This window comes from Lutra lutra, chromosome 2 (assembly GCF_902655055.1).
Source record: "Lutra lutra chromosome 2, mLutLut1.2, whole genome shotgun sequence".
Classification (NCBI taxonomy): domain Eukaryota; kingdom Metazoa; phylum Chordata; class Mammalia; order Carnivora; family Mustelidae; genus Lutra; species Lutra lutra.
This window is the reverse complement of record NC_062279.1, coordinates 114,342,257-114,365,266: the sequence shown is the minus strand read 5'-3', so window position 1 is coordinate 114,365,266 and position 23,010 is coordinate 114,342,257. Positions and strand designations below refer to the sequence as shown.

Below are 23,010 nucleotides of genomic sequence, written 5' to 3'. Positions count from 1 at the left end.
TTCTCATTTCTGCATTCTCATTTCAGGGAACAGATGTCTTTAGTCCTTGGTTGTCACTTCTAAATGAATACTTAGTACCCATTTTTTACATCTTCCTTTCAGAATGAACCCAAAGTTTGCTTGTGGAGCCAAGTGTCTGGGTAAAGGACTGATTCTTCATCTTTTATTTCAGATAGGAGACTACTAACATATTTCTGGCCGTGGATATAAGGATAAATGGTGGTATGAGGCTCCAGGAAAGCAGGTTAGATACAGCTGATCCTTTCCCTTCTACCCTTTGCTCCTTTGTTTTGCCTTATATTTGGTCCTATTGGCTGAACCAAGGTGGCATCTTAAAACTATGAAGGAAAGGTTGAGAGAATAAGAGAGCACACTTCTGGCATTCTTGAACCTCTGAACCAATTGCTTATCTCCCAAATTCCCATTACTTAAGCAACCTCATCTCCTTTTTAAGCCACTGCTTTTTGTTTTCACTTTTGTCTTTCTGGTACAGAGTTTGAGCAAAACAGTAGTTTTATGAGTAGATTCTTAGGATGGTCAATAATTGCATAATTAACTTTCACTCTTAGATTTTAATTTAACTGCTTCACTGACCAAACTTGTTTTTAATTATTAAATGACTGAAATAACCAAGAGCCAAGATTTTCAAGTTTTCTGTTTGTTTTTTTGCTTAACTCCTGCTGTGTCCAGTAAACCCTCTTCAAATTGGATAATTCATCAAAGGTGATTGTTACCACATATTTTTCTTTTCCTTTTTCTCTTTTGCCTTTTTCAGTTTGAAAAATCCTTTCAGCTTGGTAGTTTCTTTCATACTTTATCCATAGTGGCTGAACATTTTCATCATTCCATGATTACCTCTTTCTAGTTGACACCTCAGTCCCCTGCAGTCATATCTGCAGTCACTTGAGCAATATGGGAATGGGAGAAATTGCTTCCAAGCATGTTGACAGTGGAGAGAGGTAAAGCTGATTGATAATACAGGAGAATTAGAGTGCTTGAAGTCAGGTTGTTTTGAGATGAGAACTGCATCAATGCTTTGATTTCCAAATATGATACCCTTTTAACATGAAGATAATAAAATGGAAATATAATATTTTGTATGATTTTAATCTGAAACATGTCAACATATCTACAGAAAAGCATAATAATGTAATCATCTGTATAGGCAGTTACTCATGTGATCATAATTTAAGGGGTTTTTATTAATATATAGGTGCCATTTATTAACATAAACTTACTTTTTGTCTAATGAAATTTAACCTATTTCACATGTAGTAGAGGCTCCCTATGCTGGAAACAATCAGAGATATGAATATTCTAACTCTTAGAGAAGGCACTGGATGTCACAGAAGGATTTTAAAATGCAATAAGACCCTGTATTTTGGGGTCGGGGAGGGAATTGACAACCTGAGGAATGGCACATGCCTATACCAAATGTTTAACACATTTTCCCATAAATGCATTAAGTTGATGTTAAGAGGAAAATGACTCCTAAAAGAAATCTCAGCTGTACTAGAAAATAATATTAGAAATATATTCCATTGCTCAGAGAAAGTAATAGTTTATGCAAATCTATATCTGCAAAGTAATGTGTTTAAATTACTGATTCCAACCCATCAGCTATATAATTGTGTAAGCACCCAAAAGGTTTGGAAATGTGTTCAAAATCATAAAATCCAGAGCATTCTAGCCAGCCTTAAAAAGTGCAAGTTGCCCTCTTCAACATATCTACTTCAAACATACACACACACACACACATACACACACACATCCCCTAACCATCCCACCTAAAGTAATGCTTTATTCCATGAACATAGGCAAGTGGAGGATTAAGTAATAATAATAATAAGAAGAAGAAGAAGTATATATAAGTAATAAGTAATAATAATAAATTTTTAAAAATAGCTAATATATAGTATGTATACATTCTTTAGGTATTAAGAATGAAGAGAAGATATGACAAGATAAATTAGGCATAGTTGAGATAAAATTACAAATAAAACATATTGTAAAGATAGTATAATTTGTATTCATCAAAATTATTTTGAGTACCTTCTTTTTGCATGTGTCTATAGAAATGGTGTCATAATGGGATGGATAGTACTATTTTTGTTTCCATCTGACTCTTAACACATCTAAGAATCTTTAATGTTATCATTTCTTTCAGGGTAAGGGCATTGTGAGAAGCTCTAAATACTTAATATGTGGTACTGTTTCTCTTGTTACTAAATTAAATTTGGAACCAAATCTTTCCATGTAGCAGAGGCAACAATGAGGGAGAAAAGTACTGAAATGCAGTCTGGTGTTCCATGAGATATTCTCATACCACATCTCTGCCACCCTTCCCTCTTCTCAGGTTCTTGCTTACCTTCTTATTCTGCTTATTTCAAGAGCCAAACAGCATAAGCATTCCCCTTGAATACATCCTGAACTCCTTTGTACTTCTTGGTTCATCATACTGCAAAGCCTCTGCCTTATTTGAATCCAAATCTCCACCTAGTCTATGCCTGTACCCCTGAAACTGAATGTTTGACTGGGGCCAACATTTGACTTTTCCCACTGTAAAGCCATGACCACAGACCTCAGGCAGACCCCCAAATCTTCCCAGAAGTTACACTGCAAGGCCTCACTTTGTTCATCATCCTGTTCTATAGGATTGCCTCCTCTCTGTGAACTGCCACACCTCTCCCCTGATCCTCACTCTCGGCTGATTATCTTATTTCACTTAAAAAAAAAAAAATCAATAAATTAGAAGGGAAATTCCAGGGGCACCTGGGTGGCTCAATTGAGTAAGTCTCTTCCTTGGGCTGAGGTCATGATCCCAGGGTCTTGGGATCGAGCCCTGCATCACAGTCACTGTTCAGTGAGGAGTCTGCTTGTCCCTCTTCCTTTGCTCATGCACTTTCTCTCACTTGCACTCTGTCTCTCAAAATAAATATGTAAAATCTTTTAAAAAAAAAAGGGAACTTCCACATTACTACTTCCATTACTACAATTACCCCTTCAACATGATGATAACAAAATGAAAATACGGTAATAGGTATGATTTTAACATAGTCACAAAAAATATACATAATTATAATAATTTTTACAGAGAGTTACTCAGTGGCCATAATTATTTACTAAAAGCTTTTGAAATATATTGGTACCACTTATTAACATAAGCTGTTTTAATAATGACATATATACAAATTGTGGACTGGCATCCTGTGAGGGAAGCACACAATGTTGGCTTCTGCCTTGAAACGATGAATAAAACAACTAGAAACAAAAAGGCCAAATTCTCCACTTTGCACCCAATCCCACCCCATTCCAAGTGTTTAAGAGCATTATTCCAGCAATTGTCCCCTCTCTATACAAACATCCTGCTATTACTCCCATCTTTAGGTAACCCTGCGCTTAAGGCTCCCTCCAGCTACACCTTTTCTAGACTCTCCATTTTAGTGAAACTTCTTGAAACAGTTGTTAATACTCACTGTCTCCATCACAGGACCTCACATTCTCTCTTAAATCCATTCTAATGTGCTTTCCCTTTACCTATCCGTCTGAACTCATCCAGTTCACCAGTGCACATCCAATAATAAAACCAATGTGCAGTTCTTAGTTTCTCATTTTATTTCATCAGTTAGCAGCACTCGACATTTAGACTCCTTGATCACTTTCTGCAGTTGGCTCTCCTTTAGTTGTGGATTCCTGGTATTCCTCTAATCTCACTTGAGATAACTCCAGTATCTCCAGATATATATTCCAGTATATATCCTGGATTTCTTCTCTTCTCCCTGATTTTGTAGTGTTAAATACCCCAAGATCTGTCAGACTTCTCTATTTTTGCATTCATTCTGTTGATGATCCTAATGAGTCTTATGACTCTAAATAAAATTTATATTATGTATTGTTATCTCACAAATTTAGATCTCCAGCTGAACCCTCTCCTCTGAATCCTAAACGTATTTATTTGACGTCCTACCTAACATGTCCAAGTGGATGTCTGAAGTTAAACATATGTCCTATCTTTCTCCCCAAAACCTGTTTAATTTTTTAACTTTCCAGTCTCACTTAATAGAAACCCTATCCTGCAAGTTGAGTATTTCTCTCGTGTCTTCTACTCAATCAATCATCCAATCCTGTGGCTGCACTATATATCCAGGACCTAAAGGATCCACACATATTCCTTCTCTGCAGTGATGCTGCATTATAGAGCTTCCATGAATGCATGATCAATATGAACAGTGCCCCCAGGAGTTGTTCAGTAAATAACTTATAAGGTTATGTGACTCTCCCCCTTTGCTAATTCCTCTCCAAAAAACAACTGCATTCTTATTCTTCCCTCAAAATACCTGAGGAGATGTTAACTCAGAGCAATGTACGTACTGTCACCTCTTTCCCAAGTTATCTGGATGGCTTAATTCCTCACAACTTTAGACCTCGATTCAAAATGTTACCTTTTCTAGGACCCTTCCTGAATAATCTATTTACTCTTGCAACCCATACCCCTTCAAACTTCCCCTTTTCTCTGCTTTATTTCCCTCCATAGCTCTTAGCATCTTCTAATATATTGTGTATCTTACCTACTTATTTTGTGTAATCTTGGTCTCATCCCATTAAAATATGTGCTGCCCGATGGCTAAGATCTGTCTGTTGTGTTGATTGATATATATCCAGCACCTAGAATGGTTTCTAATACATCATGTATGTAATAAATATGTATTGTATAAAGAAAATTAATGAACCAAATGTAATGAACATTTTGTCAATAAAGTAAGAATTCTAACCACAAAAATTAACAATGCAAATGAAAAATTGAAACTACATTTCATACAATGAGAATGAAGACTTTAATTTTTCTGTTAGTTCCATCTAGGCAACAAAGTAGACCTTCAGCAGGATCAAGAATATTGAAGGGATGAATCTCAATTGCTCAAAATAGCTCTAGTTAGGATCAGAAAGTTCACGCTAAAGAAGCAACACCATTGCTATGCTATTTCTTTTTCAAAAGAAATATCCGTTTGTAAGACAGAGCTCTCCAGAGATTTGTCACCATTTACTAGGCTTCAGTCCAAAAAGTGTCAGGATTGACCCAGCCAATTTCCAGGGTCACACAGTCATTGCTTTTATCACTTATGAAAACAGAAGACAATTTCAGTTCCCAAAACACAGTGGAAAATCAATAATCCTAGGGTCATTCTCAAAGTTGACAATATGATTCCAAGTCCTTATTAAAAGGAAAAATAGATAATGAGATCTATTTTCTTTCTAGTGCTGCTCCCTAGAAGTTGTGTACATAGGAGTGCAAATCAATAGTTTAAGTTCAACAGGATACTGTTTAATGCATTATACTTTTTCTGAAAAAAGCAAAGTATATTCATGTATGCAGTCATTATTTTATTTTCCTTTTATATTCATTTATTAAATATCTATGATTAATTTATTTAATAACTTTTTTAACTTATCACTTACTTTAAAAATATTTATTAAATACCAACGATGTACCAAGCATGTTGCTAAGTGCTGGGGATATAATACTATCCTAAATGTATTGTGGGTTGGTTTATAAGCAATATCTCCTGAAATGCAAACATAAGGACATAATAATAGGAAAAATACCATTTGTTTGGCTTTTCATCATCCCTGTATCTAGCCCTCCATCTATTCTTCAGCTTTCTATCCAACTATCTGGGGATCTCCTATATGGCCATGAGCCCATTTTTCTCTGTTTTATCTCTAGCTCCCTATGGTGTATCTATCAGGTACTCTAAAAAGTGTCTACAGGGACTGACCACAAAACGCAACACCAAAATGCTGCTCATGCTCAGTCTATGGGTCTTTCTACCTTTGTACGGGATGCCTACAGATTTCTTTGCCCATTTGTTACTATGTGGTTACCATTATGAAGGAATATTGCAATGCATGTTTGGTCCAGAGGCACGTGTGGACATTCAGATTAATCCACTGGAGCAACGTTCCTTCAATAGAATTTCTCCCCCTTCTTTATATTACCTACATTATATGGTTTCACCACATGTTGGCCTGTTTTAAATACCTGTGGTATTTATAATTTAAGTAAACCGGCCTCATATTTATTTTCTCTGTACATTACCACCGGCTGTCCAGTACGTAAAATTAAACAGTCATACATACTACATTATTACATGAGAGTATCCAACTAGACAAATAGGTGTTTGTCATATATCAATGAGCTTACTTGTAGAAATATCGACCAGTGCTTTAGCAAACTCTTCCTCTCTTTTCTGAGAATTCAAACCACTGACATCTCAGATGAACCCCTTAAACCTTTCATACTTATTACACAGCGGCAAAAACTACCTGAATCAGTCAGGATTCCGCGATAAAGGCAGAAGCCACTTGGGGTTATTTTAAACGGAGGGAGTTTTTCTTTAGCGATTTAAGTACTTCCAAAAACTTCAGAAGGGCTGACGGAGCAGATTCTAGGCTGTATTTCTCAGGGGACTCACAAAGCCAGACAGAACTGGTTCCCTAGGGGAAGAGCCACTTGAAAAGCTGCCACGGGAGCTCTGGCAGGAGCAGTAAGTTTCCACTGCCTCCCTGCAATTGGGCCCCAAATACTGCTTCAGGAAAGCTTCCTGTTTTCCTGACCTCATGTGTCAGCAACAGGGGCCAGGAGCTGCCACACTTTAACATTTGTCCACCTACTGCCTTCTGAAATATGTCCTGAGTTCTTCTAATGGGCTGAAATGTGTTTGCACAAAAAATGATAGCTACAGAGAAGTTTGGGAAATGTAGAATTTTGTTTTATAATCTCTCTAAGTGAAAACCACTCCAAGCAGATTGGGGTTCCAGTTCAGAAATACATATTAAAGTCAATTCTCTTAGTCTGTAAAGTGCTTCCAATTATTAACGGGCTGGATTGGGCAGGGGTCACAGGAGCAGCAACTTAGTAGAACAGAAAATGAAAAATCAATGAATTTAGAAGACTTGGTTATAATTTTAACTCTGACATTTAGGAACATGATGGAGTCATTTGCTTTCCCTGGGCCTCAGTTTCCACATTTGATAGGAACATTCGGGCCACCTCACAAGGTTATCATGAGGATCTCGTTAGACATAAATGTGGAAACACTTCATGAATATTAGATAGTTATCAACTGCAAGCAGATATAATCAGTGGGAATGATCAAAGAAAAACTAAATGAAATCATTGCAGTTACTATTAGATATTTAGTGCTAAATGCATTTTATTTTATTCTAGGTTTTGAAAAATGGCAACCTTATTTTTATATAGTCCGTAAATCACCATGTTATCTCATTTCTTAGTCAACTGGGAACTTAATATAACTGGGAAAATTTAATCAAGTTAAACTGTAAATATTTGTGGTGTCATACCATAATATCTGAGACCTTGGATCCTATAGGGGGCATTGTTTTAATAAATAATAAGTGCCATATTGGAGTTAGTTTATTCTGTCATTTTAGGTCTATTCATATAGTTTCAAATGCATGCTTCTTTTATTCACTTTAACAAGACTTTTAAATTTGTAATTTTTATGATCTTGTATAGGTATGATGTTTAGTTCACCTTTTAGTTGACCAGTCTCTGTGAAGGGTGTTTGAAGCTCTGGACAGTAATGAATGAAGGTTTCTAGTTCAGCAAGCCTCTTGATAACAGAAAAAGAGTTTCTAGGGAATTACTTTTCATTTTGTGTTATCATTTAGATTGAAAAAGCATAAACTCATAATTATCTAGTGTGATTTACTATTTTGATTGAGCTCTGGTTGTCAGTGTGATAAGATGACCTTACGAGCAGTATAACATTGAGCCCCCAGAAATCAATAAATATAATAAAATCCTTTTACTGCCTCTTCCTTCCTACTCACTAAATCAATTGCTTTTTACCTTCTGGTTTTTCAAGAAAGTTCTACAATTCATTTTACTACCTGTCAAAATTGAAATGTCTTTTTTTTTTCTGAGGAGATACAGTTGTTTGATATTTCAATTTTCTTCATGATTTTATTTTTCACCCCTTTGTTTCTATGACATTTGTAATGTCATATGTAAGTATTTAAGTATTTAAAGTATGTAAGTATTTACATACTTATCTAATGTTCTAGGTCCCAAATTTGGAATAACATATTATACAGGGATAGAAAATGAGGCCTAGGACAGTGAACAGTATGGATTACTCAGATTCATACACTGTTATTTTGCAAATCATGGGACAAGATGATTACAAAACTCCATATGAATCATGAAAAAGTAATGAGAGTATAACAGATTGTTTTTCCTTTCTTGCAAATCAGGAGTACTTGTCTACACATCATTAACATGAGTTCTATTTACCACATAAAGGCTTTGAATGCTAACCTTATATTTCTCCCCTGAAGAAGTTCATCTTCCTCTCATACCCAATGCATCCACACTGGCTACCTGGTGATACTGATCCTCAGAATGGCTATTGATGATGTCACTGGGCAACAGGGAACTAATCCATGAGAACTAAGGCTTTTCCCAGTGCATGTCCAACAGCGATGAGTCAAAGTAACAGTAGCTGCTTGCCCCTCTGGCAGCTTCCAAGGAGTTTTGTTACTGGACTTTTCCGACCTTGCCTTGTATTGAAAATATAAGCTGGGAAAAGTGTTTTTCTTCTGCACACATCAAGAAATGAATTTTCTCCAGTGCCTAGCAAACAACTCCAGCTCATTTTATAGCATTGATTTCATAACACAGACTTTCTACAGAGTCATTTATTGTAATAGATGTTTGAAAACACATCATCTTGGTGAAAGAGAGGGTAAATTTGGCTCTACGATGAGAGTCATTCCATGAAAGGAAAAATGAGGAAGACTTGCAAAATATTTAGGGCCCACCTTCTGAGCTGAGTGTGGCATGTGACTTAGGCACTGTAGATATTTGATCCATTTACCATTTGCTTATTATGCCAGACTGAATTCTTTCCCTATGCTGTGTGCCATATAATGGAAAATATAAATGGCAATTGTCACCACTTCTGTGTTCTGTTTATTGATTCAATCAACTTTCTTATAATATTGTAAACTAGCATTTATAACCTCATTGATGAGATTCAATCCTAGAAGGAGTCTTATAAAGCAGATAATCATTTAAAGGAAGAAATATAAAAAAGGATAAATTGGAAAACTGCAGATCTATATCATGTACCTTGGAATATAATATCATTCTTCAATAATTTTTTTCCATTTTCTCACTTTAAATTTGTACTTGTTTTCCTTTAGACTTGACTGTTTACCCAAGGTAAGCATCTCATAGTAAGGTGTATGTTTCATAAGGAGTAAATTGAGCTGCTATGAACCAAAACCAAGGGAAGAACCTTAACTTTTTTCCTTTACCCTCTGTATCAAAAGACCACTGTATGTCATATGATATTTGTCCCCTGGCTTTTAATTGCACCACCAATAATCAGTCTGGTCTGGGTACTCGTGTTCCCTCTACTCTGCACTATTGCAGTAACTTCCTAATGCACAGCCTTAATTCGTTTCCTCTCCACTTTTAGTTCATCTTAATGTGTTGTCACTAGGTCTTTCCTCCAAAAACGTAGAACAGATCTTGTCCCTTTATGCTCAGAGAGCTTGCTTATCTACATTATTTAAATGGAATTTATTCCAAATCCCTTAGTTAACAGTAAAAGCTCATTATAGTTCATTCTTAGCTTTCTGGTTATCTTCAACATTTTATACACAGACACACACACACACAGCATGTTCTTCCATCTCTCATATTTGGCACTTGCTCAAGTAAGACTACTTTTCTATCTGAGGAAAGTCCGTGTTCTCTTCCTATCTTTCTCCAAAACTTTCTATATTCAAAATTCAGAATTAAACTCACCCACATACCACATGCCAAAGTATTTACTATGTCTATGACACCATCAGAGTGCTTTAAGATTATGAGCTGCTGAAAGACAAAGCTCTATGTTAGTTTTTAGATTTCTTGTACTTAGCATAGAATTCAATGTATACTAAAGAATGTTTATGGAAACAATTTTAATTGGATTCAATTGACCACACTCTATGTGATGTTCTCGCTTTCTTTTAGGAGCACGGAATACCTATCAACATGGGCTACGCAGTGGCACCACATCACTCAGGGGTCTACCCAGTTCATATTCAGTTGTATGAAGCTTGGAAGAAGGTCTGGGGTATTCAGGTCACCAGCACTGAAGAATATCCACATTTGAAACCTGCACGGTACCGAAAGGGCTTCATTCACAATAACATCATGGTGAGCATAAACTGCTTTTTGTGATGAAAGCTCTTAATACCTATATGTGGAATAAATACAAGATCTAACTTCAGAGCTCTCTAACACGAGTATCCTAAGTTCCTAACATACCATGGTGGTAACTGGTCACAGGTTAACACATTGTTTGGCTAGTGGTTTGCTTCGTAAACTGTGGGTGGTTTTGCCAAATCCAAGATAACCTCAAAATCCTGAAAATGAATTTCAAACAAATCATCCATGTACTTTCTCAATTGAAGTTTTGTCTGGGGACCTTATACTTTTGGGAGTTGCTCCTTGTCTTTTTGTTTGGGTAGTCATATTGAGAATTTTCCAGGCAAAGTGTCAGTCCATAGATTTAAGAGAATAGCTCCCAAATCACTACACTAGCAACAGACAGAGTCAAACAAATAGGATCTGAAAACTAAATTTATCTACTCAGTTTATTTTGGTTTTCAGATACTTAAGAGTATCTTAGGATATTGTTTTCATATTCATGTTTCTTTTCCTTGCATTCTCTAAAAATGGAGGTGAACATATATTTTTTCAGATATATTGATTAAAAAATAATCTGATGCAACAATGGTATATCAGTTGTTATAAATGAGAATAGAATCAAATGAATTTCACCTAGGAATTTATAGGTATTCATTGGAATGAAGAAAAAATGGTATTCTTCACTTTGAAATAAAATAGTCATCTTAAAATGCCCATCTTTAATTCCAGTGCCTTAGGTTATGTTCTCATTCTCATTTGCCTAGATCATAGCAAGGGTCTACAAACTCTTCTCCCTATTTTAAATATTTACATCTTCCCACTCATTGTTCAGATTGCTATTAGAATTGTCTATCTATCTATCATCCATCTATCTACCTAATCACTATCTAAAACCAAAGAAAACACAGTAATACATGTGCTTAACCACAGCCAGTACTAGAAGACCTTAAAAAGCCTCAGAATTAAATGAAGCTATTAATTATGCAAATAGTGGTATTGACATTCATAAAAATCCAGGAGGTATAGAAAGAATTGTTCTTGTATAATTTTAAATTAGAGTGAAAATACCACTTTTCCCTTTATTGAGTTACAAGAATTTGATTATTATAAAATAAAAACATTCATTTCAACCAATATTACATGCATTCATTTAGTTTGAACTTAATACAAACTACTATAGAAATTAAGCAAAGAATAAATACAATTATAGTTACTCTGTTCAATTGGATGCATTTTTCCATTAGATTATAAGCAGCTTTTTTATTCAAAATCAACTTCTGGAATAAAATTACTTATTTGCTTTCTCTGTTGAACATTCAAATTTATAACAGAATTAGCCACAGAATGTACCAGAAGTAGTCATTAGATGGTCTGACTACTACTGTGACTAAAATTTAAAATCTGAGTGTAGTGAAAACAAAATTTATAAAAGTGGTAGAAGTCATGAAAATGGACTGTTTTGAGTCTTAGAAACTGAGTACTATGTAAGATTGTGATTCAGAAGCGAGGAGAGTAATGGCCTAATACCATGAAAAATGTAACTTTGGGCTTCTCTATATTTGAATTAAATTAATCTTAAGAAGGCTTTTATTTTTTGCCAGTCCTTTAACATAACTGAGATGGTGGGTGAAATTTATAGCATTTCATGACAATGCTTTAGCCTATGTGTCTTATAGCTTTAATTTGGCAACTCCTTAATATTTACATCATTACACCAATACCAGATCCTGATTTCAGTAAGATTTGGCTTTAGCACCCAAGGAAACTACAATAGGAAACGATAATTTACAGACTCTGAAGACACGAGTCATTTAATTATTGTGTGTGCTGCTTTCCCCCTTCTTCCTCAGGTCCTCCCTCGACAGACCTGCGGGTTGTTCACACACACTATTTTCTACAAAGAATATCCGGGAGGACCCCAAGAATTGGATAAAAGTATCAAAGGAGGTGAACTTTTCCTCACAATCCTTCTAAACCCGGTATGTATTCTATTTACGCTTTTTTTATAACATGAGAATTTTCAAATACTTGTTTCTTTTGGTTTCCATTGCCAATCCTTTCACAAGAATAGTTGGTAAATACTAGCCCTACTAAAAGGAAATTAGATTACATCTCCAAGTTACTCAAGTTTGATTTTTAATTATTATGATCTTCAATCAAGAAAAACACAGATTTGTTGAGAGGCATATGTTGAATTTAGCAACTAAATGTAATATAACATCTCAGTGCTGACTTCTATTCTTGAATTGTAGTAAAGACATAATATGCAGTTCTCTAGCCCAGAATTATCATTCACAATGTTATCAGTGAATGCATATTTTGTCCATAAGCTGTTTGCTTCTGACTCAAGGTCTCAGTAGGCACACACAAGTCAGTCTCTAAAAATGATCACGATGTAAAATCGCATTGATAATATGTTACTATGTATTATCTTTGTATACCAGGGTCATCTAAGGCCTATTTTAAAAATCTCCACTAATTTTATTTGGAGATCATCAAAATGGAGAATTTGACCTTTTTTTCTCTAATCGTGTCCTTTTATCTTTCAAAGTTTCACAATTTTATTTCCTATTTTAAAAAAAATTTTATTTACTTTTTAAATTTCTTTTCAGCGTTCCAGAATTCATTGTTTATGCACCACACCCAGTGCTCCATGCAAATCATGCCCTCCACAATACCCACATCAGGCTCACCCAACCTCCCATCTCCCGCCCCTTCAAAGCCCTCAGTTAGTTCCTCAGAGTCCACAGTCTCTCACGGTTCATCTCCTCCTCCAATTTAACCCCAACTCCCTTCACTTCTCCATCTCCCAATGTCCTTATGCTCCACAAATAAGCGAAACCATATGATAATTGACTCTCTCTGCTTGACTTATTTCACTCAGCATAATCTCTTCCAGTCCCATCCACGTTGATAAACAAAAGTTGGGTATTCATCCTTTCCGATGGAGCCATAATACTCCATAGTGTATATGGACCACATCTTCCTTATCCATTCGTCCGTTGAAGGGCATCTTGTTTCTTTCCACAGTTTAGCAACTGTGGCCGTTGCTGCTATGAACATTGGGATACAGATGGCCCTTCTTTTCACTACATCTGTATCTTTGGGGTAAATACCCAATAGTGCAATTGCAAGGTCATAGGGAAGCTCTATTTTTAATTTTACCTCCTTTTATTTGTCCAAAAGTATATCAAGGTGAATGTCTATCGAGTGTAAAGTACATTAAGATAATGTTGAAATTATTTTGGCTTTCTGATTTTTCTCCCATAAGTGTTCCATTCCTGAGGTCTTATAAAAGCATCTCCTCTTTCACATCTTAGTGCACATAAAAAATATGAAGTAGTGGGTCATATGCTATGCCTACCTCATTTAATGTAACAAATTTTCATATTCAGAGAAAAAGATTCAAAATGACAAAATGACAAAAATGACAGCTCGGTTGTATGTGGTGAAGGTCTGTTTAAAATGAATTATTTAGATAATTTTTCTATGGTATTTTTTTAAAGATTTTATTTATTTATTTGACAGAGAGATCACAAGTAGACAGAGAGGCAGGCAGAGAGAGAGAGGAGAAAGCAGGCCTCTGATGAGCACAGAGCCCGATGTGGGGCTCGATCCCAGGACCCTGGGATCATGACCTGAGCCAAAGGCAGAGGCTTTAACCCACTGAGCCACCCAGGTGCCCCCCAGGGCTACACTCTTGACTCCAAACCTTCTCTAACCATTTCCTAAAGGGAAGGGTATAAGCATCAGAGCACTGATGATTACCTCCCCTAAAATTCTTGCCCCCAGATCTGATTGCTATTGCTATAAATTATATGAATGCCTTTCTACTTGTCATTAAAGAGATGAATTTAAAACTTCTTTTTTATTTTGAATTCAGTACCAAACCCCCCATAAAGGATCATTCCTTATAGAGACTTACAGTTGGTTCTTTAAATAAAATAGAAGACTATTTGGCATCTAGTATTTCTAACGAACTGGTGAACTCAGAAAACAATGCTAACTACTGCAAACCTTGCTTAAAAATATTACCACTGTCACACAGATAGATTTCAATTACAGGCAGGATGGAATAGTGGAAGAGGGAAGTTTCAGAAGTTTTCTTGTATCTGTTCACAGCTGTGCTTGCTTTATCATTGTGAATTGATGGTGAACTCAAAATATGACACATCAGAAAGGAGAGAGTCCTGGATAGACACAGCAGAAAGAACAATACTAGAGATGGTCAATAGTATGGATAATATTGGACATCATAAAGTAGGGTACTACGAAGACTGTATCTTACAAAAAGTGACCCACAAATATGTGAAAGTAAAGAAAAATGCTGCTTAAAACATGGACAGTGAACACCCATAAGCGATCTAGGGAGATATTACTTGTTGGCTCTCTAGGGAGATAGGTACCGGCAGCATCTGGTGGTACTGGCCAAAATAGGGATTAATCCCAGACCTGTGTAGGGAGAGGTTACAAGATGTTTTAGTCAGAGCTCTCCAGAGAAACAGAACCAGGGGAGTGAGGGGTGGGAGGGAGATAGATTTATTACAAAGAAATTTCTCATGTAATTATGTAGGTTGACAGGTCTCAAGATCTGCAATTGGCAACCTAAAGGCCCAGAAGAACTGATGGTCTAGTTCTAGTTCAGGTCCTAAGGACTTACCTGAGGTCTGAGAATCAGAAGGGCTGATGGTGGGGCACCTGGGTGGCTCAGTGGGTTAAGCCTCTGCCTTTGGCTCAGGTCATGATCCCAGGGTCCTGGGATCAAGCCCCACATCAGGCTTTCTGTTCCGTGGGGAGCCTGCTTCCTTTCCTCTCTCTCTGCCTGCCTCTCTGCCTACTTGTGATCTCTCTGTCTGTCAAATAAATAAATTAAAAAATCTTTAAAAAAAGGAGAAGAAGAAGAAGAAGAAGAAGAAGAAGAAGAAGAAGAAGAAGAAGAAGAAGAAGAAGAAGAAGAAGAAGAAGAAGGGCTGATGGTGTAGTTCCAGGCTAAAGGTTGGCAATATCAAAACCAAGGAAGAGCCAATGTTTTAATACAAACCTGAGGGCAAGAAGACTAAACAATGTTCTAGCTCAAAGACGGTCAATCAGGAGTTCCCTGTAACTCACAGGATGGTGAGACTTTTTGTTCTGTTCAGGCCTTCAACTGATTGGCTGAGGTCCATCTGCATTAGAGAGAGCAATCTGCTTCACTCAGTTGACCAATTCAATTCTTAATCTCATCCAAAACACCCTCACAGACACGCCCAAAATATATTTGAGCAAATAATCTGATCACTCTGTGGTCCAGTCAAGCTGACACATAAATTAACCACCACACCGGAAGAGAGACTTAATGTGAATGAAATAAAATGGGCAACAGTGAAAGAGGGGAGGGAGGGGTAAATGAAGAAGCTTGGAATGTAAGCTTAGAAGTTTTACGTGCTTGTGTCCTATTATGAACAGAGGGGCTCCTTAAGTGATGGGCTATGATCAATACACTGATATGGAGAAAAGAAATAATCAGCATGCTTAATTACAGTTTCAGGTTAGATGGTTCCAGCAAGTCTGGCTAGGACAGGAATGGAGTGAGGAAAGACAAAAACAAAAAGAGGAAATACATGCTGACACCCAAACCTCCCGTTTGATCTATTCTTTTCCTCTAGCCTGAATTCTTTGTCAGAGTTAAAAGTATCTTTTTACTCTCTCACCAAAATCATGCTCAAGAAAAAATCTGAAAGTTCATTAATGTGAAAGTATGCTATTGATTTGATTAATATGCTAATTTGTATTCTAACAGAGACAGTTCCCAAAGAGAGGTCTATGATTGCATTATTTTAGATAAAGTCCCTTGTGAAAATAAGCATTTGTTAGGAAACATTCAACCTCCATGAAATCACCTGGAGATGACCACTTCCTCTACTTACTGGTCCAACTGACTTGTAATGTGGAAAATTTATTTTTGTGAGGACTTATAAGTAAAATAAGTGATCACTAGTGTTAGCATAAACTCTAAAGATTAAAGGCCAATCTAGCTTTAATTTGTTTTTTCATTGATGCTCTATACTTTCACATCATAGAAATACTATAGTAATCATATATATGACATCTTTTTGTATGGTAATGGATTTGTTAAATGGTGTATAGATTTCTGTTTGTAGTGTTGGGTTTTTTGTATGTTGATGAATGGATGAATAAGGATATAGACAGCATGACACAAAGCTAGCAATAATAGTAAATACTCCAGATAATATTAATATCCATTTTTTCTTAGCATATTTAGAATGACAGACCAAATCTAGCAAGGTGAAATTTAATAGGAAATAATGCAAACTCCCAAAATTATTTTCAAAGAAAATAGTGATATAATTCCAGCATTATATAAGGATAAATATTATATAAGAGTAGATTAAATCTGCCAGAAACTTGTGGGTGGCATCATGACATATTAAGTACTTTGTCATTGAATTTGCCCAAACAGAAATGTTGTAGGAATAAGAAATCTAATACTTTAATATCTCATTTGATGCTAAAAATCTGTGACTCTATTTTTATTCAACTAGACATGGGGTATATCTCTTTCATTGTTTCATTGTAAACATTAAAAAATATGAAGTAGGTATAATGTTAAATATTACAAAATAGCATTATAAATTGGTTATACTCTGTGATTGTAAGGTCGGGGGAAAAGAAAAAGAGAGCTTAACATGTATACAAATAAAAGAATTAGACAAAACAGAAAGTAATTCAGTATTGGATGTATTAAGGAATATGTATTGAGAAGAAAAAAAATTTCCATCACCAGTATACTGAAAGAAATATTACTGCTAGATTTTGCAGAACTATTTTGAATAGATTGGTGGTGTCTGGATTCATTTGTATGTAAACATCCTATGAGGCTAATAAAAGCTGGAAAAAGTATATGAGGGAATTGTCCTGGAATCTCCCTCTCTAGAGTACTTTAAAATAGAATCAACAACTATAAAGTTCTTTCTTATTGCCTTGGGAGTTCATCTGCCTAAAGGAAGGGAACTATATTAAATAACCTTGAAAAGTTCCACATATAGTTGTCGGGTTTTTTTTTTTTCTTTTCTGGTTTATAACTTCCACAACACTGCTCTGCAGTTAAAAAGGCACAAACCTTTCTGCAGAAATAGACCATATATACACAGAACAAACTGGTGTTGCCAGTGGGTAGAGAGCTTAGGGGATGGACAAAGTGGGTGAGGAGGAATGAGAGGCACAGGCTTCCAGTTATGGAGTTAATTAGTCATGAGGATGAAAGGCACAGAATAGGGAATATAGTCAGTGGTGTTACAGTAACACTGTATAATGACAGGTAGTATCTATATTTGTGATGAGCATAGCATAACGTATAGGCTTCTCTAATCACTGTGTATATACCTGAAACTAACGTAACATTGTGTGTTAACTATAATTTTTTTTAAATGATATCATATCACAAAAGAGTTGGGGTGGTGAGAATGAACCACACCAAGACCAGGGCAGTTTCATTGTCTAGCTTTCGACTTAGGGATTCACATTATTTTGCATTGTCCTCTCTAGAATAGACCTGAATTATTTCTGCACTCAAAAGTCTCTGATATTTTTTCCTTATGTATTTTCAAGAGTTTTTCTTTTCTTTTCTTTTCTCTCTCTCTCTCTCTTTTTTTTTTTTTTTTTTTTTTTTTTTTTTTTTTTTTTTTTTGGTAACTCTAGCAGACATCCTGCTTCTATGCACAATTTAAAATATATCATTATTTTCTGGGATACCTGGCTAACTCAGTTGGAAAAAGCATAGGACTCTTGGTCTTGGAGTCATGAATTTGAGTCCCATGTTGTGTGTGGAGATTACTAAAATAAATAAACTTCTAAAAAAATAAATTAAATTATTACATGTGTCATTATTTTCTAATCTACCATAAGAAAGAAAATACAAATTGGAATATATTTTTACATCTTGATTCCTATACGTTACTCTTGTGTGTTAGATCTTTTGATTCAGCAAACTGCAAAGAATAGGGTTTCTTGATTTCCTTCCATACCAACTTGTTTTGCCCAAATGAATCTAACAATAGAAAATTAAATGATATGAGGGCCATTTGAATGGCATTTCAAAAGAATAGCGAGGCATCTGTCCACTTAACGTTCGGATAACTTCCTCCTATTTTTCTTGGATTCTATCATGACCTCATCCCATACTGATATTTTCCTGCACTGCTCCACGCTTGTCAAATACTAACATGTATTTCCCTGGTGCTGAATCCTTCCTGTATTTTCAATATAATCTTTGTTCAGACAGGAAGAAATATAATTTAATCATGTATGAGGTGAAACTGCTTATACCAGGTAACCCACCATCATTCAAGTCGAGACACTACCCTATAAAATATGCAGCAACTGACAATACTAAAGGAAGGCTGGAGTCTTATCAGATGGTGTCACCAGTCACTTCAAAAGCTTGAAATGACTGTGTTCTACTGGATTTAATTTTTTTAACTCATTTTAATTTTGTGCTACACAAAGAACAATATGAAAATAGAATTTTCCAAGTTTCTTAGCAGATACACTTAAAAAATGTTCAGATTCTAGGATGTTTTAAAATGGAAGAACTGGAGCCAGGAAATCTGTTTTCCAAAGTTCAAAGCAGTGTCTAGACTCACTAACCCCTGCCTGTATTTTGGCCAATTGCAAATTCGAGTGAAGAAAAAATATGTGCCCGAAAGAGCGGTGTACTTGAAATTGACAGTACAGTATAATGGAACTGCAATGATATACTTCTCCATGTGCTGTCTGCTGAACTTTCATACACCGAGGCTGCTTAATGAGCTTTCCTTCTTCATGTATATCAATCTCCAAGTTTGTGGAATCTAATAGCAGATGCAGTACATTTTGGATTAGTGCTGGCTCTTAAGACAAAGTACAGAAAAGACAGCTGTAAGGCACAGGAAAACATCAACATGAATAGCCTGAACCAAATTTTAAGTTATTTTAGTGCTGAAATAATACAGAATCAGACACGTAAGATAACTCTCAGGAACATATTCTATGTGCGGCACAATAGAAAATGCAAGAAATATCCCAAGTCCATTTTAGAGCAGATTGTAAAGAATTACTGATTACTGATATCAAGACATCCAAGTATTCTTTGATGATTTGATTTTGATTTCCTATAAATGCCGTGCTTTATAGAAAACTTTAAGAATCAAATAAGTTTTCATGTAGAACAAAGCCATTACGTATTCTGCCAAAATATACTTCTCTACAAAACAATATATTAATAATTCTAACTCGGGGTCATGGGAGATTTTTACATGTGTTCCAGCACTGTTTATTTAAAATAAATAAATAAATAAACTGACTGCTAACTGCTCTACTATAGTGAAATCTGCTTCTTATCTGGGCAGGGATTTTGAAGCAATTAGTGTTCCTGGAAGCTGTGAGGCATACAGCCTGGAAGAACGGCCACCAACTGTGAGAAGAGTGGACCCCTGTAGTGTATATAGATTGTGGAAAATTCTATTTCCACTTGCTGAAAGACCTACAGTCACCTCTCTTTTTCCTTTATCTGTTTTTTCCCCCTTAAAGATTTGCGGGACTAACCTTTACAAAAGGACATAAATCACCACTTCTGAAGTGATTCACACTCACAGCAGGGACTTTGTAAAATCTGGAGTCACCTAAGATCCGTGGCCTCACTATGTATGATATCATTCTTCCTATTCACACCGAAAATCAGGATCAGAGTTAGTACAAGGATCTAGAGAATGTGAAGAAATTTTGCTCTTTTCTGATTTGGGGGTTAGTGCAGTTTTTGTTTCATTTTCCAGAGTAGGATTTACACGGAAATTCAAACAGAATATTTTTGTCTCCTAAACCTGAACTCTCTCTTCATCAAATAAGAGGAAGATTGCTATTATTGTATCGACATGCTTCTTTCCAACACAATGGTTGCTACAGATCCTGATGGAATATAATTTACATTCATGTATATATTTCCAGACCACAAACAAATCCATAAAATTGCATTGGTTTTTTCAATTTCATTTCCCTAGAAAAATAAATGAAAACAGCAATATTTTACTGGGGAAGTCTATTTCATCTAGCGTAACTGGATAATTTAGTTTTCCCAAAGCATGTTATGAAAGATGGTGGAATAGCTCTTTAGCATAAATAAATTTTCAACAGCAAAAAATACAACCTCCTATTTGTGTGGATGTTAGTCAATAGATAAACCTTATTTCCCCTTTATTTTGACGCTTGATATATGGAAGTATTAAGTGTATAGTGGTCTAGACATTCAGAGATAGTTTGGAAGCAAAATCAGTGAATTCGTAGCAATAAGAACAAAAAAAACACCTCCTTGTATCACTGTTTATATGGCTTAGTGGGTTGGTAGGACAGTAGGAAAGTAAGTGGGTTTTGTAGGACTTCACAAAACTAAAATTGAAAATGTGTGCCTTTTCAGTTTGAGTTTTTGCCTCATTCTTGATTTTACCATTTCTTCCACAAATTATTTAACACCTAAGTATTTCAATATATCTTGTTCCTTTTTCTTCATATTTATTTTTTCTAATTTTGAAGTACAGTAAAGTAGAAAGACCATTTGTATCACTTTATTTCACTTTGTTTATTCCTACTTCATTTCCCTGGCTGTTCTGAGGAGTCAGATAATGTGAAAATAAAAATATGAGCTCTTTCCTAAAACTTGTTGGTATTTTCATATTTTTTTTACTTCTGGAGACCAAATTATTTAGCTTCAATTTTCCATTAGTGGTTACATACTGATATGAGTATTTATGTAAAGACTTAACTTCTTGGTATCCATTGAGGAATCAAAAAGAGTAAGTCTTATAATTGCTATCCCTAGTTTTATCAGCAGATGGCTAAAAAGGTTCTATCACTAAAGTTAGCCTGAGTTGATATTTATTTGTTAAATGTTTATTTGAAGTTGACCTAATCTTAAATGTAAGAATAATTGATAAATATAATTGGAAATCGGGTGCTTAATTTATAATGAATTATTACAGTGTCCTGTGTTGTTTAGAGGCCAAACCCCCAGTTTATTTGTATCTCAATCATTTCATTTCTTCTTTTATTTGATTTTCTAAGGAGATCATCCTGATGACACTATCAAATAGCTCTAATGTGTGGATATTCATAAATGTGCATAACTCAGTCAAGGAATGCATGGGAATACTGACCAGAGGAGTTGATATTTGAGTGAGTTGAGCATTGGTAGAGATTCATCAGACAAATGAGGTGGCATGGTGGTGCTGTGGAGTGGGAGAATGCAGTAGGAGGCTTTCCAGTCGGAGAGAAAAGATTAGTTGGGGAGGGTAAAATAGCCATTGCAAATTTGGGAACTGTAAATGTTTGGGTTTTGTAGGAGTACAAGATGAAGATAAAGTTCTCAGAGTAAGATCATAGAAGTTTTGTATGACATGTCAAGTTTGAGTATTATTATTCTGTTGTAGGAAGGGAAGGAATTGGAGCAAGGGAGTGACAGAATCGAATATTAACCATTATTTGTAATTTTAGCTGACATTTCAGGATCTGTCCTATATAGAGGACATTTGTATACTCCTCCTTATGCTGACAGTACTTCTTGCCTCCACCCCACCATCTCTCAGATTTCATCTCTACTGTTTCTTCCTCACCTGAGGTTCAGGTGAGGTTTAGGACATGACTCAGCTGCTACATATCCACACGGAGCCACATACACAATACTGCTTGCAGTGGCATCTTTATGTTTCACGAGTACTCTCTTCTTCACCTGTGCTATATGCACCCCCAGGCAGGAAGTGTTAGTTTAAGAGGTATTTGTTGAATAAACCCATAAATGAATGAACATTATAGCATCACAGCTGCATCTGTCTACCATGTGCTATTTCACACAAGCTGTTAGAGCGGTGTCGGAAGAAAAGGGAAAGGAAGGGAGAACAAGGGAGTAGAAAGGAAAGTAGAGGGAGGGAAGAGGTGACAAGGAAAGGAGACGGGATATGGAAAGGAAAGGGAGAAAGGGAAGGGAAGGGAAAGCTATTCCTTTCTCTTTCATCAAATCAGATGGATTGCAGGAATGTAACTTATCTAGTAACCGAAATTCAGTAAATCTTGTTTTATTTTATTACTTCTATTAATTATAAGAAAAAGTCATACAATATTCCTAATGTTTCAGAACTTCTCTGTCTCTAAAATGGGGGCAATAATGTTAGTCCCCTTACTGTTTTATACAAATAGTGTGAAATGTGATCAAAAGTAAGTGCTTTGATTTTTCAGAGAAAACATAAATAATTTGGTTAGAATTCTTATTTGAGAAAGTAAAAGTATATCTCATTTTTATTATCAAATGATATCTGAGGTGCGTTAGCAGCCCATAAACTCCGGGTTTATTTACAGATTGAATTTTGTTCAATTGTTTCTCCCTGATGGAACACATAAATCTAGGGATAAAGACATTCTCTTTTTACCAAGGCTTTTAGTTCATTATATGTTTTGCTCGTGAAAACATCCTTGGTTGTGATACTTTATTGTGCTATCTGAGCTATTTTTAAATGATAACACTTCTATCATTATTCTTTATTCCATTGAAACGAATTGAGTCATCAAATACCGTGCTTCCTTGGCCAGTCAAGCCTGCTTTTTTTATTTTATTTTATTTTTTATAAACATATAATATATTTTTATCCCCAGGGGTACAGGTCTGTGAATTGCCAGGTTTACACACTTCACAGCACTCACCATAGCACATACCCTCCCCAGTGTCCATAATCTCACCCCCCTCCTAACCCCCCTCCTCCCAT

General features: G+C 35.7%; 1 protein-coding gene across 1 annotated transcript in view; it reads left to right on the top strand.

Annotated features, from left to right (window-relative positions):
* Positions 1 to 23,010, top strand: part of LOC125094280 (bifunctional heparan sulfate N-deacetylase/N-sulfotransferase 4) — a 265,257-nt gene that overhangs the window by 156,339 nt on the left and 85,908 nt on the right. The window contains exons 5-6 of the mRNA XM_047719926.1: positions 10,049 to 10,234; positions 12,079 to 12,207. Of these exons, the coding sequence (XP_047575882.1) occupies positions 10,049 to 10,234; positions 12,079 to 12,207 (315 nt within the window). The remainder of the gene's footprint in view (positions 1 to 10,048; positions 10,235 to 12,078; positions 12,208 to 23,010) is intronic.